The 16,794-nt window shown below is 38.2% G+C and overlaps 3 protein-coding genes across 17 annotated transcripts in view; all 3 read right to left on the bottom strand.

Moving 5' to 3' along the window:
• Positions 1-10,236, bottom strand: part of LOC307158361 (uncharacterized protein) — a 76,133-nt gene extending 65,897 nt beyond the window's left edge. For all 3 annotated transcript variants that reach the window (XM_079870850.1, XM_079870852.1, XM_079870851.1), the window contains exons 1-3: positions 10,068-10,236; positions 7,034-7,477; positions 5,629-5,729 (exon numbers count right to left, since the gene is read on the bottom strand). In XM_079870850.1, the coding sequence (XP_079726976.1) occupies positions 5,629-5,729; positions 7,034-7,114 (182 nt within the window). In that variant the 5' untranslated portion in view covers positions 7,115-7,477; positions 10,068-10,236. The remainder of the gene's footprint in view (positions 1-5,628; positions 5,730-7,033; positions 7,478-10,067) is intronic.
• On the bottom strand, positions 286-2,421 carry tmem174 (transmembrane protein 174; the record flags this gene model as incomplete). Its single annotated transcript, XM_079870717.1, has 2 exons — positions 1,527-2,421; positions 286-382 (listed from the first exon to the last, which is right to left on the bottom strand). Exons 1-2 carry the CDS (start codon positions 2,330-2,332, stop codon positions 286-288), a joined length of 903 nt encoding a protein of 300 aa, XP_079726843.1. The 5' UTR covers positions 2,333-2,421.
• Positions 10,237-11,577: 1,341 nt separating the features above from the next.
• fcho2 (FCH and mu domain containing endocytic adaptor 2) overlaps positions 11,578-16,794 on the bottom strand; it is a 47,241-nt gene continuing 42,024 nt past the window's right edge. For all 13 annotated transcript variants that reach the window (XM_079872798.1, XM_079872799.1, XM_079872801.1 and 10 more), the window contains 3 exons: positions 16,250-16,314; positions 14,231-14,395; positions 11,578-14,066 (listed from right to left, as the gene is read on the bottom strand). In XM_079872798.1, coding sequence (XP_079728924.1) covers positions 14,044-14,066; positions 14,231-14,395; positions 16,250-16,314 — 253 coding nt within the window. In that variant the 3' untranslated portion in view covers positions 11,578-14,043. The remainder of the gene's footprint in view (positions 14,067-14,230; positions 14,396-16,249; positions 16,315-16,794) is intronic.

The following is a 16,794-nucleotide window of genomic DNA, read 5'->3' as shown; positions in this document are numbered from 1 at the left end:
ATAGGAACTTTGTCTTACTCTTTCTGCCCCCATGTGGCCCTCACCGGACGCTCACGTGTGCCATGAAGTTCTCAGGAACCCAAGAGGACACTAGTGAGCTCAGTATCATAAGACAGCACACATTATGTGTATAAAATAATTTTGAAACTGCAGTAAAAGGAAAGCTATATTTTTCAAACATGGAAACCTCAGTCACTATATTAAATGTCTTACATTTTTAAAATATGAACAATTATTAATATTCAGACTTTTTTTTTTTTTTTTTTTTACAACATAATGTAACAACTAATTGTCAAAAAGCTCCTCGTAAGCAGGTGGAGAAGAAGCGTTCCCTGCTCTACTCGCTTTCCTCTCTTCCTCTTCCTTTGGGACGCCGTGATTCCTGCAACGAAACCAGCAAATGTCAAATAATCCACTTATGCCAGCAGCCAGCCCTTAGTATTTTGTGCAAAAAATAACGCAAAGGTGCTTAGCTGCTTTGTTTTACTTAGTGTAGCCTACGTTATTTTAGCCTATATGCGTTGCATTATATTTTAGAGCAGACCGGTTAGTGTTGTGACACGTTTTGTTTACGTCTTGTAACTCAGTTTCGTGTGTAGGCTAGTTTTAAATAAGCCGTCATTGGGGCAGCAGTAGGCTACCCGTTCAAAAGGTACACCAAAAACTTTACTAGAATGCTTATTTCTATCAGACAATTATGAGAATTAGTACTTTTACATATGAATATAAAGGTTCACATTTGTACCAAAATTGTACAGCTACCTTAATGGTAGGCTACTTATCAGTAGGCGCCCTTTTGAAATGTCACCGCCCCAGTGACGGCTTTTATAGCTACCTTTTTTAATTCTTCTTAAGAATCGTAACACCAATAGAAAACAGACACTTTAAAATTTGTGCAAACATTTTTTTGTGTGGTTAATAAATTTACAAGTTTAAAATAATTAGGTCATCCCCAACTAACCCACTTCCATTCCTATAGGCTACTCCCTGTCATTTAACATCAATTAACATGATCGTAAATCGAATTAAACCAGATGTAAAGTTATAGCCTAAGTTCAATAAGTTTTTTTTATCTTAATCCTTTATATTTTTACACGCTCATGTACGATAGGGATTTCAGCTCTTTTAGTTAAACTTCGTAATTAAGTTAACCAAAGTTACTCCAGTTCTCCCCTGAGCTTTTAAATTTAATTGCAAATTTAACTGCGTTCCATCTGAATTCTTACAGCCGAATGATTTATTAGTACCATGCACATAAGACTAGAGTTCACACATACAATTTCTTAAAATGTAGCCTAGATTACATTCCAAAACTGATGTACATTATTGGTTACAGTGATTTTCTTTAGCCTTCAGTGTTCTTTACAATATGGCTTAATAAACCCATCTCTTTAGATACTTACAACCAAAAAGTGACTAGTCATTAAAAAAAATAATCTTGAGCTGATATTAAGACAGTTTCTAGATGTATCTAGATAAATCTAAATTAATCTAATGTACACCACCATCAGTATTCATCATCATACCTGTTTTCCCTTTGCTCTGCTGTGGCGTTGTCGTATTCACCGGAAATAAAGCCGGGGTTTTCCATGGGATACACGTTGTAATACTGTGGCGGCGTGCTCACTGTGACTGCTAATGGCTGGTGACTGGAATGCAAACCATTCACAGGGCCAAGACTTTGGTCAGGTACTACAGAGGTGTACGGTGGTGGGATGTACTGGACCACAGTGGCCCTGTGGAAGGTAATGGGCTGATTGAATCTAGTAAAGACAAACGATGGTCCTGAAAGGGGCGGCAGAGGGTCCATTTCAGGTGTTCTCTCCCCATCATTCTGTTTGCAGTTCAGGCAGTAGAGCATTCGGAACTTGCAGATGCTTATGAGCACGAACGCACCTCCTACCGACAGCAGAACGGGCCCCAGAAGCTGCGTCCACTCGTAGCTGTGACTGGCATTGTAATTTGTCCACCCCATAGCCGTGAATGTCATGCCAACCAGGCCCAAGAAGACTCCAGAGAACAGTAGTGTGACACCAGCTTTGTCTCCATCTGACACTTGACTGTCTGAAGAGGTCGGTGGCTGGCTGGGCATCAAAGAGACAACATTCACAGGGGCATCACTTGGACTCTGGGTGCTGTTTGAGATGGAATTACAAACACCAGCAGGTACTGCATCACTTGGCTCGGCAAGAGGGTTTGTCCCCTGATTCCTACTTTCCGTTATGTTCCTCCAAAGATCTAGAACGCTGTAATGTCTCATCTGGCCAGAACTGCACTGATTTTGTATGGTGGCTGAAGGATTGAGACACTTGTCTGAGGAATATTCACTCATCTGTGCCTGGAGGATCTTTTAAGAACTTTGTTAAGCTATTTTGGACATTGGCTCAGAAGCTTAGTTAACAGGTAACAGATCATTACTGCTATGCTGGAAATTTCAACACTCAGTCATCATATTGGTGCATGAGCACTGAAATGTGTAATCTCTGTGTTGCATGACAGGAGACATGAAGGAAATTCGCAGGTCCAAACCAAGTCTTAAAAAAAAAAAATTACTACCAAATTAACTGCCCTTTCTATAGAATAAATAGATCAGTCAAACTTGATTATGTAGTGTGAAGCTGTCCAAAACAACACTGGACCCCCTGACTTAAAACCCATAAAGACATGTTTAAAAATATCTTCTATTGCAGGGATGGACAACTTCTAGGGGTGTAACGGTACACAAAAATCACGGTTCGGTACGTACCTCGGTTTTAAAGTCACGGTTCGGTTTATTTTCGGTACAGTAAGGGAAAGAAATGCAAACATTAAACTGCAGGTTGTTTATTACTATAAACTTTTTTTAACAATTTGTTTACACTTTTTTTAAACACTTTTTAATAAAATATAATAAAATAGACATAAAATAAAATAATAAGAAATAAAATACTGCTGCAAAGTTCTCCACTAAATAAAATACTCTCAGTCTCAAACCAATATCAGATAATAAAATATAATGAAAAATATAAATAAATAACTATGATTACAGTGCAGCATTACCAATCCCAGCTTGTAGGCCTGCTCATATTTAAAAATTAAGGCTGGGAATCGATTAAAAAAAAGAACTTAATTGCACAATTTGCTGTAATTAATTGCAATTCCTCCAAGCTTGTAATCATCAATAATTAAACTTATAATCAACTTATTAAATGAAACACGGGGGAAAAAAGGAACAGAAAATAGCCCTATATTAAAATAATATTAAGCATAAATATATCAATGTATTATTATTTTTCAATAATCAATCAACATAATCAATTTAAGATTTTTTTCCCCCCTTTTTTAATAATTATCAAAATAAAATATAGTCCAAAGCTATAGTAGCCTACAAAGCTATTATTACCAGAGCATGTGATCAGAGCAGGTAATTTTACCATTGTTGCCAGCATAACTATACCAGCTCAGCAAACAGAAGTGTACTACTGAGAAATTTCACCTTATTTGAGCGGACTTTGCTTTTCCAGTGCGTGATCGGTACATGATTGGAGTGTTTGGGCCGTTAACGACAGAGCAGAACGCGCAGCGCAAACACGGACTCGAACATTGAGCAGAGAGCGCAGCGGGCCGACACACACACACACACACACGCGCGCGCGCGCGGAACGGAGAGTGCGGCGGCGCACACGGAGCGGAAAAGCTTTTTTTTCGCCCTGCAGTTGATTTCATTGGTTTAGGTTACAGTGACGACGGATAAAACTTTAGAATCAGCTGCAGGGCGGGATTTGCGCTGAACGCGGAGACTTCCGCCACTTAATATGTTCGTGTGGAAACACGAAAATGTACCTATGTTCCGCACACAAAATATTGCATTCAGTCATTCGGTACACACGTGCACCGAACCGAAAGCCCTGTACCGAAACGGTCCGGTACGAATACACGTACCGTTACACCCCTAACAACTTCGGTCCTGGAGGGCCACTGTCCTACAGAGTTTAGCTTCAACCCTAATCAAACACACCTGAACAAGCTAATCAAGGTCCTCAGGATTACTAGAACATTACAGGCAGGTGATTTTTTCAGGGTTGGAGCTAAACTCTGTAGGACAGTGGCCCTCCAGGACCGAAGTTGCCCATCCCTGTTCTATTGTGATCCACAAAAGAAAGAAAGTAAATGATCACAGATCACAGAATGTTCACTTTTGGGTGAAACATTCCATTAATGTATCACCAAAATCAAAAGAGCAAAGTCTATGGCAAGAGGAAAATACTTTTTTTTAAATCAATGAACTATAAAAGTTTCTTCCTTTTTGCACACAACTTTTCAAACACAAGGGAATCATGCAATTACACTGCAATAGGAGCGTCCTTAAATGGGCCAGAACATAGAGAGAGATAAAAAAAAGCTTTGTTTTAAACAAAATCAAATTAATTCTGCATCACTTTTACTTTTTCAAAGCCGCATCCAGAGTCCTAATGGATTTATTTATCAAAACAATGTTTTACTCAGAGCAGTGCATGACCTTGCAAATTTCAACTAAAATCCAGTTCACTAAAAACACAAACTGTCACTAAACTTTGATGACGCATTTACCTCACAAAAACATTTGTAATATTTTAACTATTGGAAAATTGCATAAGAATTACACTATATGTATAAAAAAATATTTATTTCTCACTACTGAACTCATATGCATATGGCATGTTTTATTACAGACTTGTTCACAGTCCATTGTTTACCTGTTGTCGTGGAGTGGAATATGAATCAAATTTGCAAGTGAAAATTGGCCCATAATGGCTCAAGACACCAGTATGGTTTGAATCTCCTGATGGTGAAAGAAAATGTGATAGTGCATATTGCAACTCACTGAACTGAACTAGAGACGCACTACAATTCAGCTAGAGCTTTAAATGCCAATCATTTACACCTCAATCATGTTTTTTTAGAAATAAGAATTGTGAGTATTGAGCTAAATTCTTCTAGCTCTTCATAAAGATCAAGCAGAATGTCAAAACTGTCCCATGCTGAAGACTTTGTTTTAATTATTTTTCCAAAGCTTGAGGAGACACCTGAGACACATTTAGGAAGAGAATAGATTCCAGCACAAGAATGTTTAAAATCAGCCCAGATTTTGGGCCGGACACACTCTTTCAATTAAGCCGAGTCCAAATATTTATGAGGAGAACATTTCCTCTTTCTCTCTGTCGCTCTCTTTGTGATCACGGAGTGTGTAGTATGCATGGTAATAACAAATGTGTGTGCTGGTGTGTGTGTGTGTGTGTGTGTGTGTGTGTGTGTAGGATAGGTCTGCTTAAATTATATCTTGGCATTTGCAAAGCTCAAATACTGTCAGTGTGAATGCTTTGGACAACCTCCCGGTAAGTCTTTGTTTGATTCGTCCCATTTTGATTCTCACTAGCTGCTAGTTATTTGCATTGGATGCAGTGACAAAACAAAAGTAGAGAACGTCTTCATATGACCCTGCACTGGATTAATTATTAGTATAGAGACTACATTGTCTCAGTATTGTACAAACATTAACAAACCTTGGTAACGCATTTCTTCATTCAGCTTTAAATGATTAGCCACCAAATTAAATCTTTTAATATTTGCAATTGTGGCTTACTTTAGATTCCTCTCATCCTAATTTACCTAGTCTCCCCTCTTCCTTCCAGTGGTTCATATGCAGCACAATATCCTGATCGCACGCTAGGTTGCATGAGCATCCACGTCCTCCAATGGGAAAAGCGCATCTGCAATCACAAGAGGGGCCTTAATAGGATTCCATTGCACACACACTCTCTCTATTCCTCCCTCTCTCGCTCTGACCACCCCTTCATCTCAGTGAGGCAGAATGTTGCTTCATGCCATTGTCACCATTGTAATCATTGGATCATTATTGCAGTGATTATTATGTTTCTAGCATGTTATATGTTTGGCAACAGTTCTTCTAACCCTAATTGATGGAGTGTGTAGCTTTTCATTTCTTAAACAACCATGTAGGAAAACGCATCATGGCCATATTCCAGGATGACAAAGCCAAGATTCATTCAAATTTTGATGGTTGGGAGAGAGCATGAAAAATAATTTTCACACATGAATTGGCACCTCTGAGTCCAGACCTTAAATTTATTGAAAGTCTTTGAAATGTGCTGGAGGAGACTTTACTTTACATTGTCAATACAAGATCTTGACCAAAAATGGATGCACCTCTTGATGGAAATAACATCACAACACGCTTCCATAGACTCTGTGTGTATTTCACAAACTATAAGTGATTTTTTTATTTTTTATTCAAATGTCTATTTAAATGTCTATTTAAATGTCTGAAACCTAAAAATAAACATTATGTGGTTGAAAACACTGAATAGTTGTGATGTAGCATTTCAAAAGCGCTGAGCGCGTCTGTTTCTGGTTCAGTGTCAGCCAAAGAACGAAAGCCCATTTGAATTTAGCAGTTGATCACATGACGCATTGAACGTTCTAATCATACTGGTGTGATTGTACGCATCAAAGGGTTAAAATCGATCATGTTTCGGGGGTAGAGGGGTAACAAATTGACACTAAGGGGACAATGCCCCCTTTTGCCCCTCGTCGTGCCGGGCCTGGCATTAAATATTTCAATATAAATATTTTTAAATGTATTACTTTATCTGACAGAACATGCTAAGAAAAAAAAGTTAATTACACTGTGCAAAACAATCAGCCAAGATGAACACCATATTACAGTAATATTAACACTGAAGTACTCTGAAGTGATTTCCACTAATCAAGAACGAAGACGCAAAATACTGCCAGTTGTGTTTGAAATTAAACAAGAGAGGGAGTCCATTGTGTAACACATGAGACGTGAAAGTGGCAGCAGTTTCAGTTACAGTCTGATATACAAAGTTGCCATGGATGACAGTAAATATTAGAAAATATTACTGAATGCTGCAGTTGCTCACTTGGAATCAATTATTCCATAGCGCCATGCTATGTGATTAGATATGATTCTCTGCAATACAGGACACAAAGCCTAGATATTTTTGGTGTGATCTGGTGCAAGCAATATTACCTCATCTTTGGCTGGCAGATAGTATAGTAGACACTGTGGGGGCTGCTCCATGGGAGTTAAGATGTCGCCATCCTCCATCATGGCCCCCGACCTTGTGACAAATTGCCCATGACGTGGTTCTGCTCGCCAGGCACGAAAGCCTATTCTCTCTCACATCTCTCATTCCCTCCAACCTGCCTCTCTCCTGTCCGCCCATTGTTCCATCCTTCCACTGCTCTGAGCTTTCATGTACCATTTCTCTTTTTCTCAGTATGGAGGAACAGTTTTACGTGCCCGTTCACCAATCTGATTTTGAACCAACATGCATTGCATAGAGGCAAAAACAGGATAGGAGGGGGAGATAAACACAAGGAGAGAAACAAATGCTGCTGCAAACTGAAGGGAACCAATCACAATGATCACAGTAAAAAGCCAGTCAGTAGATGGACAATTGTATCTGTCAGCCTGTAAAAAAAAAAAGAGAGTGAAATTTAGTATCCAAACATGCACTCTCAGCATTATGGTTGCGTTGTGACATGATTTTAGCTATTTTATGAGCCTTTCAAATAGTGAGAGCACCACTACAAATGTCTTTATGTGTCTGTATTTAACTGCATCAGTCTCAAACAAACTGTGAATATATTTTAAAGATTTAATGCAACTAAATTTGCAGTGTCAAATCCAGTGATTATTTCATCATCAAAAGCACTCATTGTATAAACCTGGCACTTTGGTTCCAAATTAACTTTATAATCCTGGAAGAAAACAATAATCAATCATAATAAATCTCGAACAGATTGAAAGCTATTCTACCTATTCTCTCTCTCACACACAGTGTCTGAAACGGCTCGATAAAGGATTCAGTCTCTCTAAACCCCTCCTTTCCGGAGCCTACTCTCCTCTCCTCTGATTGGTCAGTACGGCCATTACCATATCTGAATTTCAGCTCCGGAGGCTTCATCAGCACTTGATACACAGTGATATGTACAGTGACAATGGCGTCGGTTTTACTGTATCAGTTTGAGCCCGAGTCCTCGTCCTTTGGAAGTGCATGCAAAGAGGATTTGCTCTGGCAGCTCAGAAAACAGCATCTTCTTGACATGTCGACAACACGAACCAAACTCTTCCATGCCTCAGCTAACTTCAGTGATTGAAGGCAGGTCAAAGTAGAGGTTGTGTGTGGGCAACCAATGAAGATCAGTAGCTGACGACTCATTTCGGCAGAATGGATTCTTTCTTTTAGGATACAATAATTTTATTTGTTGTGCACTTTTATCTTTAAAACTTTGCAGACATTTTACATTCACATTCACAAACAGCTATATTTCACACTGCATGAAAGGAAATATTTTTAAAAAGTATTATAGAGGCACTTTAACTCACTTCTGGGTACATATTTGTCCCCAAAACATAGGCTAGCTAAGTAGGTACACGCATACAATACTCACATTTACAGCTATTTAAATTGGAACAAATCATAGATATCTAGTGAGCAACAGAGGATCTATATGTTGCAGAGAAGCCTAAAGTAATTTCACATACTGAAAGTCTACTGTGATTGCTTTATCTCACTTTTGGGAACAATATTGGGCCCCAAATAAACACACGCAAACCTCATCAAATTCAACAGTTCTTCCCATGTCCAGATTCATCTCATTTACTTGAGGACTCAACAGAACTTATTCACAGCAGCGCCATCTTGGAAAGAAAGCAAGGCTGTGAGGGATAGACATACATCTCTTCAGTAGATTATACTGTTATTTAATGTGTTTTTGGATTGTTCTGCTGACGATTTACGAAACACTGCAAAAATATCTTTCCAAGAAATTTCTGCAGACAAAAGACTCTGGATAACATGAGCTGTGGAAAATTATAAGTGATGTAGGAGCTTTATACAGATTTTTACAGCGGACGTCACCAAAAACACAGTAAGTCTATGCCTCACAGCCTCGCTTTCATACCTGCTGTCATCATGGCGCTGCTCTGAATAAGGTCTATTAGCCATCGCAGCACCGGTGAGGCTCCATGGCTTCAATAATCACCTCAATGAGTCAACAGAGCCTAGAATTAGTAGTGAAAGCATTACGAGTTGCAGAGATGTCACTGGACAGATGACATGGTACTGAAACAAGGTTTCTATTAAAACATCTTTCATCATATGGATTCTAGAGGGTGAAATATGAGTGTCTGGAGAATTTGAAGGATTTCAAATGGTATAAGCGAGCTCCTCGTTGCACTGTTGTTTTGGGAGACCTACCAAAGGCTGAAGAGAGAGGGAGGAGCCGGCAGATGTGGATGGAGATCAAGAATGATATTAGGTGTGGTTAGAAGAGGAGGAAGAGAGAAAAGAGATGATACAGGAGGATAGATGTTCTTAGAATGGAGGAGAGAAGAAAATAAACAGAATACAGTCAGTAGATGGGTGCGGGTGGAAACGTGGAAAGATGGAGAGAGAGAGAGAGAAAGAGAAGCCAAAGGATTAAAGAGGAGTAAATGAGGGGAACAGTGTGAGATGGAGGAGAAAAGCAAACACATTTTTAAGTTATGAAGGTCCAGCTAGTGTGTTTGCTCAGATGGTTTTGCTCATACTGAAGAGGGGGGCGTTGGATCAAAAGGCCATGTCATTCTGTAATGGAGCATAAACGTAAGTGATGCTGCTCCTGCTCTCTCCTTCTTTAATAACTCAACTCTATTACCCCACAGAGTCTCTGCAAAAACACAGCCTGTGACAACATCCAAAGAACATTTGAAATCAGTTAGCTAAAGAGCCGAAAGACCCTCTCCTCTTTAACCTTCTAGGTAGAGTTTAATATCTTTAATATGTATCACTTTGAGTGACTGATCTAGAGTGGAGGGAGCCTATTTTGCATCATAGTAGAATAAGTCTCTAACAGATTATACACTAACTAACCACCACATCAGATTAAGTAGCCTTACTAAATTAATTTCGATGTTGTCCCGGATATTTAGACCAACAACACGACTGATAACCTGATATTGTTTTTATAAAACAGTTAAATAAACAAAACAAAAAAAATGGTATTAAGCAACTTACATTTTAGATGTCAGTTCAGTTGGCTTGAAGCCATCGCTGAATTAACCATCACGAGTCTCCTGATTTATGACCATTTCACACCAAGGACGTTCTAATTCTATAAGATTATGGTCGATGCGCAGCTATAACGATAACAACACAGAAGAAATATCGTTAACGTTGGAATCACTTTCACAACGTAGAACAGTGGTAAGGAAAACAAATTGTCCGAGAGCCCTCTAGTGGTCGGGAGCATTTCCGTTGTGTTGCGGCTTAATTTCGTTATGTTGTGAACTTATGTTTGCTTTTTAAATTTCGTTGTGTTGTGCACTACTGGGCCACCGTAGGTTTCCCTTTTTGAATGACGAATATAGATGAAAATATCTGCAGAAATAGACAGTTGTCTCATTTACACGCAGGCGCAGAACGCACATTCTTATTCTAGCTGACACTGACAGTCGCCTGTAGTTCTCTCGGTGTGTTCAAGTGCAGCTTTTTCCCCCGACGCAGGCGAGGCGGCTTTCAGTTCTTTGGCGTCGGTTTGGTGTGTCCCGGGTTTGTTGCCAACTACTGGCGTAAAGATGTAGCCTGCAGAAACAGTCACTGAAAATAATCTGTCTGTTACGTACAAAATTGGCTATAGACAAATGGAGTGGACAATCCCGCGCGCACATACAGGACTGAGAATTATTGTTATACAGGTGTCTAAACAGCATTCAATCCAGATCAAGTGGTGTAATCAGGATTAAGCAGGTCTGATGTAGATGGAACTGTGAAGCGTGCAGAGGACTTTTCCGAAAGGGTTCATGAAGGGGTCTCCAACCCTGACACATAGGCTACGTAAACACATAAAAGACACACACGAGGTGTGTAAGAAAGCCGAATGGCTAGCACATGTGGGCAAGTTTTATTTCACTTTGCAAGGAGCACTGGAAGTGCAGCAGATGTGTTCAGAAGCATGACTGTGTAAACATCTGAATGTTGAATTGCTTTATCGTTAAATCTATCCATACTCTTTCCAAACTAGAAATCAACCATCAAGTGCATGAAAAATGCACAAATACATGGAAATAAATCAGTACTATAATCTGTGTCTGTAGCACTCAGTTATCAGAATAGGTATATGAGCTCTGAAAATTAATTTAGTACTAATCAGATATACACAAGGTTTTCAAGAGGTCAATGTGTAAAATTATTGGGGGAATGTACAAATTGTCACAGTGCACTTCGGATTTCAACTTCAGGCTTAAGTTAAATTAAATGGCGAAACCGTTTAAACCAGCCGTTTTAGCTGGAGAAATTAGGGTGCACATATGAAAAAAAGTTCAATCATCACAGACCAGCATTTGTCTAAAATGACTCGGATGAAAGGTAGTAAGCTATTAATTTTCTTGAAGATGGTCATCTTGACTCATGACAACAGGAGGTATTATTGGTTGAAAATTGAACTGAAATTTTGAAAACATAATTTCTGAATAGATATTCAAACGAAAAAAAAAAACAAACAAAAAAAAAACAAGACAGACAAGTTAGATTTCTGTAGTATTTCTTATATTTGTATAGCTTTATATATTACACATTTATTACTGACACAGAGCGTCATAAAGCAGAGAAACATGGTGGAAATATTTGTCAAAATTTACATTAGGTGAGAAAAAAAAAACATTCACACAAATGGTTTAACATGCCATTGAATGTGGAGATAAAAAGAAGAAATAAAAGAGACTTTTTTTCTTTAAATGTTCAAAAATGACTGAATATTGACGTGATGGCTGTAGAGGCAGCAAGAACCAGCTCGCTAACTACACAATTAGTTCATATTCACTTGAAGAAACCAATATTGTATTGTATTTGGATGCTACATTGACCCGGATGTTCACCAGTTGATTTTTGCCTCTGTACTGACACCAACACCACATTCCATACTGAAAACAACTGAATTAAAAATCACAAATATTTTTAAAAATGTACACAAAGACAGTGAGAATTTTTAATATAAAATCTTTACGTTGTTACTTCACAAAACTCTTAGGCTGCTATCAAAGAGTAAAAAGTTCCTGGTGAAAACAAGACGTCAGTCTAAAGAACGTCACTGTTTTCAGATTCATGAAGATCCTTCATTGTTGGCATTTAGTGTTTAGTGTTTTTCATTTTAAGGTACAAATGGTGTCTGCTATGGCTGGGATTGGGGTAGCCCTTGGAGACGTGGTCCTCCACAGAGGACAAGGCAAATAGCCCTTGTATGGGAGACAGACCCCCTTAAAGCACTGTGAATGCTCACCACTGGCTTCCAGCTCAAATTGAGAAATAAAGACTAAATGGAGAAAACTCTAAGATGATGGTGAACTGCTGTGGGACAAAACTAATGAAATATTTAAGAGATAAAAGAGTTCAAATCAATGCGTGGCAGTGGGGAAACTGGGACACTGCCCGCATTTAATCTTCCCCGTAACTTCCATTGGCTCATTGTGCTTTGATCTGTATTTGGCAAACTTGCTCAAAGCAATTTTAAGAAGAAACTAACGTATTCAGGTGATTATTAACAAAAAAGCAGACGTGATGGCACATTTGGTGAAAACATATATACCGTGTCCCTTCAAATTACATTTACCTAAAGATTTGGTAGTATGTTGTTAATAAACTACACTGAAAAGTTCATGCACGTTCATAATTCATCTTAATATGCTAATATTCAAAACGTTTTGGTCTGCTTATCAACAAGAATCCCTCCAAATACTCAGGTCAGTGTTTGTAATTAGAATAATCTCACAGTGAATTCTTTCGCTGGGTATTTTGGTATTATTTCTGCTCAGATTTCAAAATATTCCATCTATAAGTCCTGAGTTTCCAGAAAACTTTTGGATGATGTCTATAACGGGAACAGCGCATGCTTTGCATTGAACTGTTTGAAGGACAAAGGCTAAAGTTTAGGCAGTGTTTTCCCTTCAATATCCCATTAGGAAGCATAAAGAACTGAACTGGCACTTAAAAAATGAAGGAAGAGGAAAACAAATGGGGAAAACGTGTTCTTTTAGACTTAAACATGCAATTATTTGAAGTAAAGAGGCACTGAGGTCAGTGTATATACGTTTCCTTTTGCTGTTAAGCAAGACACAACTAACCAGTAGGTTCTCTTAACAATGTTAAAGTGAAAATGGCACTAAACTGTAAAAACAATCCAAAAATGTCATTTTGAAAGCTTCTAAATTCATTGCACATTCATAATAATAATTACAAAAAAACTGAAAGAAAAAAATAAAACTGAAAACAATCTGAATTTAGCAGACGAATGTGCAATGCTCAGCTATGAGAAAGACCATGGTATTCTAGACAAGTAAGGCGTTCTTGTGAGCATGAAGTGATATATTGCTGAAGCATTTTCTCCTGTCTCTCCTTTTTCATTATTTTTTCCCTCCTTTTGTTCTCACAATTGTCATTGTGATTGACTGACAGACATTGTGAATACAAATGGAGAAATGAATGCTCAACAAATATCCAGAAAGATTGTTAGTGCAGTGTTTTTTTTGTCCTTTTTTGTTTAGATATGCTTTATGTTTATACACATATAATTCATATTACAAATTGTTAACTATACATATCAAAATAACATACCCTACCGTTCTGACTTTATAAAAGTCTGAATAGATCAAAAAGTATCAAAGATTAAAGATTAATGATTTCATTCGCCAGTATCCTGACATTCCTCCTTCTTTCTTTTCTTTTTTTTTATTTTTCTTTGTACACAGTGTTTGATACTCAGTGCTACGTTAGCGTGTAGTATAAAAATCTTGAATCTCCAGAGAGGTGCTTCACTGGAACTGGATCGTTCAGAACGCAGAGAGGAAACAGAAGCATGAGAGGCTTTCACCCAGACAGCCCCCTTTTTCCATCCTCTCTAACAATCCTCCATAAATATCATTGAGAACCAGTGACAGAATTAATGAATGAACAGAAATTAACCTCCAGATTCCCTGCACTTGAGAGCGGATCTCAGATCTCAGCAGTCAGCCATATAGCGGCCTGTGAATGTAAACAAACACATATTGACATTTTATCTCCTGACAGCTCTGCCATTTCAAAGACAAAACTACTTTGAAAAGACTCTTGACTGAAAACTGTCAAATCATAAAATCTTCTGGTGATAATGTATCTGGTGCTTTGGTGAAGTCCAAAATCATTCTTACCACTGGCGAATCTCTTCTTATTGAGGGAGAGCCGGTAACCGGAGCCAACTAGTTCCATATCTACACCAGACAGAGTGCTGCCCTCGCTGAAGAACTGAACAGCCAGGGTGGCAGGGATGGATGGACCATCAGACAGCTCAAACTTTGCCCTCAAAGAACCAGAGCCTGACACATACATACACACACAGTCAACATTGAAGTACTTTGTGTCAGAAGCTTGTTTAATCTTTACATTACAACACAAAATTACATTGTGGCAAAATCGAAAAATAGATTTTGACCATTTTCCAATTCATTTTTAGCCTGGCTGACGTCAGACCTCATCTCATTGAGACGTGGTCTGGGAACCACATGTTCATTTTCTCGTATTTGTGGCGTGGTTTACGAATGCCCAGAGCCTTTTATTGGGCGCTACGAATGTCTATCAAATGCGCCACCAGATGACGTATGTAGAGCGACAGAAATTCGACGAGGAATAAGATGAAATAAACTTGCGTTCTAAACTACTTATGCTGCGTTCCAGTCCAAAATTGTCATACCCTTCACTCGCTAACTTCCCTCCGTCTCGTTCACTCAGATGTACGTCATTGCTTATGTTGCACGAGTGCCCACTACTGGCGGAAACTGCAATGGGCTGAACTGGAACGTCCTAAGTCCTTGATCACTTGGAATCAGCTGTGGAGTTGATTTATTTATTTATTTTTTTCCTTTAAGAATTTGTTTAATGCAGCATCCAAATGTTTATAGGTGTGTTTGGGTTGTTTTAAAAAATATATATATATAATTAATATTTCATAGAGTTGTCTGTTGTGATGGTGATTAGACGAGATCTGTGGTGACGTCACAATCGTACTGCATTGTGGGACATATAGGTGCCTGAAGTGTACATATGAAGTAGACTCGCTCCCTCGGTCAAAATCGAGGGAACGAGGGTCTGTCCATATAAACTTCCCTCATTCACTTCACGAAGTGGAACGCACTTCAAAATGGCAGCAGGGATTCCCCCGAGGGGAAGTGCTTAGGGAAGTTCGCAAGTGCGTGTCTAAAAGTGGACTGGAACGCAGCCTTAGAACACTATCTAAGGCTGCATCGAAAGGTAACTTCGCGTCTGATGCCATGTTGGATCCATAGACATAAACAAACAGCTTTGGTGTGTCGCATTGACGTCGTCATCGTCTTGCTGCTCCCTCCCCGTTCTGTGATTGGTTACCTTTTTGAGGGGAAAATCTAGTCCATGGTGTCCAGGCTGCCTAGCAGCGTGAATAAAATCGTGCTGCGCGCAAGGCAGCATGGGGAAACCCAGGCTAATTCATTTTGCCTTTAAAGCTCTAATATAAATTCCACTATTTGCATGGGAAATGAGAAACAGCCCTGTAATGCACTTTATTACAAGCTGAGTGTTTACTTTTGAGTCCAATGCAGGTTGTGCGCAACAAACTTCCTCATTCTGTAAAACAGGTCGCATCGCTTCCGGTTCAGGTATTTTGTATGCAATTCGTTAAATATAGAGCCTTTTTTTTTTTTACTCGAGAAACCTTCAAAGGAGCGAGCAAAGATGAGCATTACCGATGTCCATCGCATATGCAGGTTGATATCTAATTTTTTTTTAGTTTTCTTCTCACTAACATTTAAATAGAATAAAACACCAACAATTAAAAGGACTAGCTAAGGTAGCTGATTACCTTAAAAGTCCATAGATATAGCCGTCAGTTCGCACTGCTGTTAATACTTTCTCCGACAAGAGGATGAAAAGAGACCCATTTTCCTGTTTGTTCATGTGATGTTTTATTTAACTGCCCCACAAGTATAGAACAAGGTTGTTTTGTACCTTAGTTTCGTAAATCTTTTTTTTTTGTATGTTTTTTAAAGGAAGTTTTGAGTTTTAAAAATTACATTATGTTTATGTTTATATTTTTATTTCAAATGATCATTGAAAATGTTATTTAAAATGATATGAGATGCACAAAGATGCTACTTTAACAATAATATGCAGCAGTGACAATGGTGTATTTATCTTACCTTCATTTTCAGACTTGACAGAGAGGTCACTCAGTTTCCATAATGTCTTACTCTGTTCCGCATTCCTAATTAAAACACAGTAACAATCAAATAGTTAAACTGAGCTGTGGAAGTGGCTAAGATTATTCATACAATATCATTCAACAATTTGCGGTCAGTAAAAGGTTGTTTTTTTTTTTTTTTTAAAGAAATTACTACATTTGTTCAGCAAGGATGCATTAAACTGATCAGAAGTGACAGTGACTTTTACTTTTATTTCAAATAAATGCTGTTCTTTTGAACTTTGTATTATTCATAAAACAATCCTGAAAATAAAAATATATCAGTTTCCACAAAAATATTAAGCAGCACAACTGTAAAATGTAACAGGAATAAATCACATTTTAAAATATATTAAAATAGAAAACAATTATAGGAAATAAATAATAATAATAATAATATTTCACAATATTGATGTTTTTATTGTATTTTTGATCAAATAAATGCAGTCACGGTGACCAAGAGAAACAAGCCAACTTTTGAAAGGTAGTGTAAATTTTGTAAAA

This window comes from Squalius cephalus (genome assembly GCF_949319135.1).
Source record: "Squalius cephalus genome assembly, chromosome: 5".
Classification (NCBI taxonomy): Eukaryota; Metazoa; Chordata; class Actinopteri; order Cypriniformes; family Leuciscidae; genus Squalius; species Squalius cephalus.
Note: the sequence above shows the minus strand (reverse complement) of the source record. Positions and strands in the feature narration are given on the sequence as shown.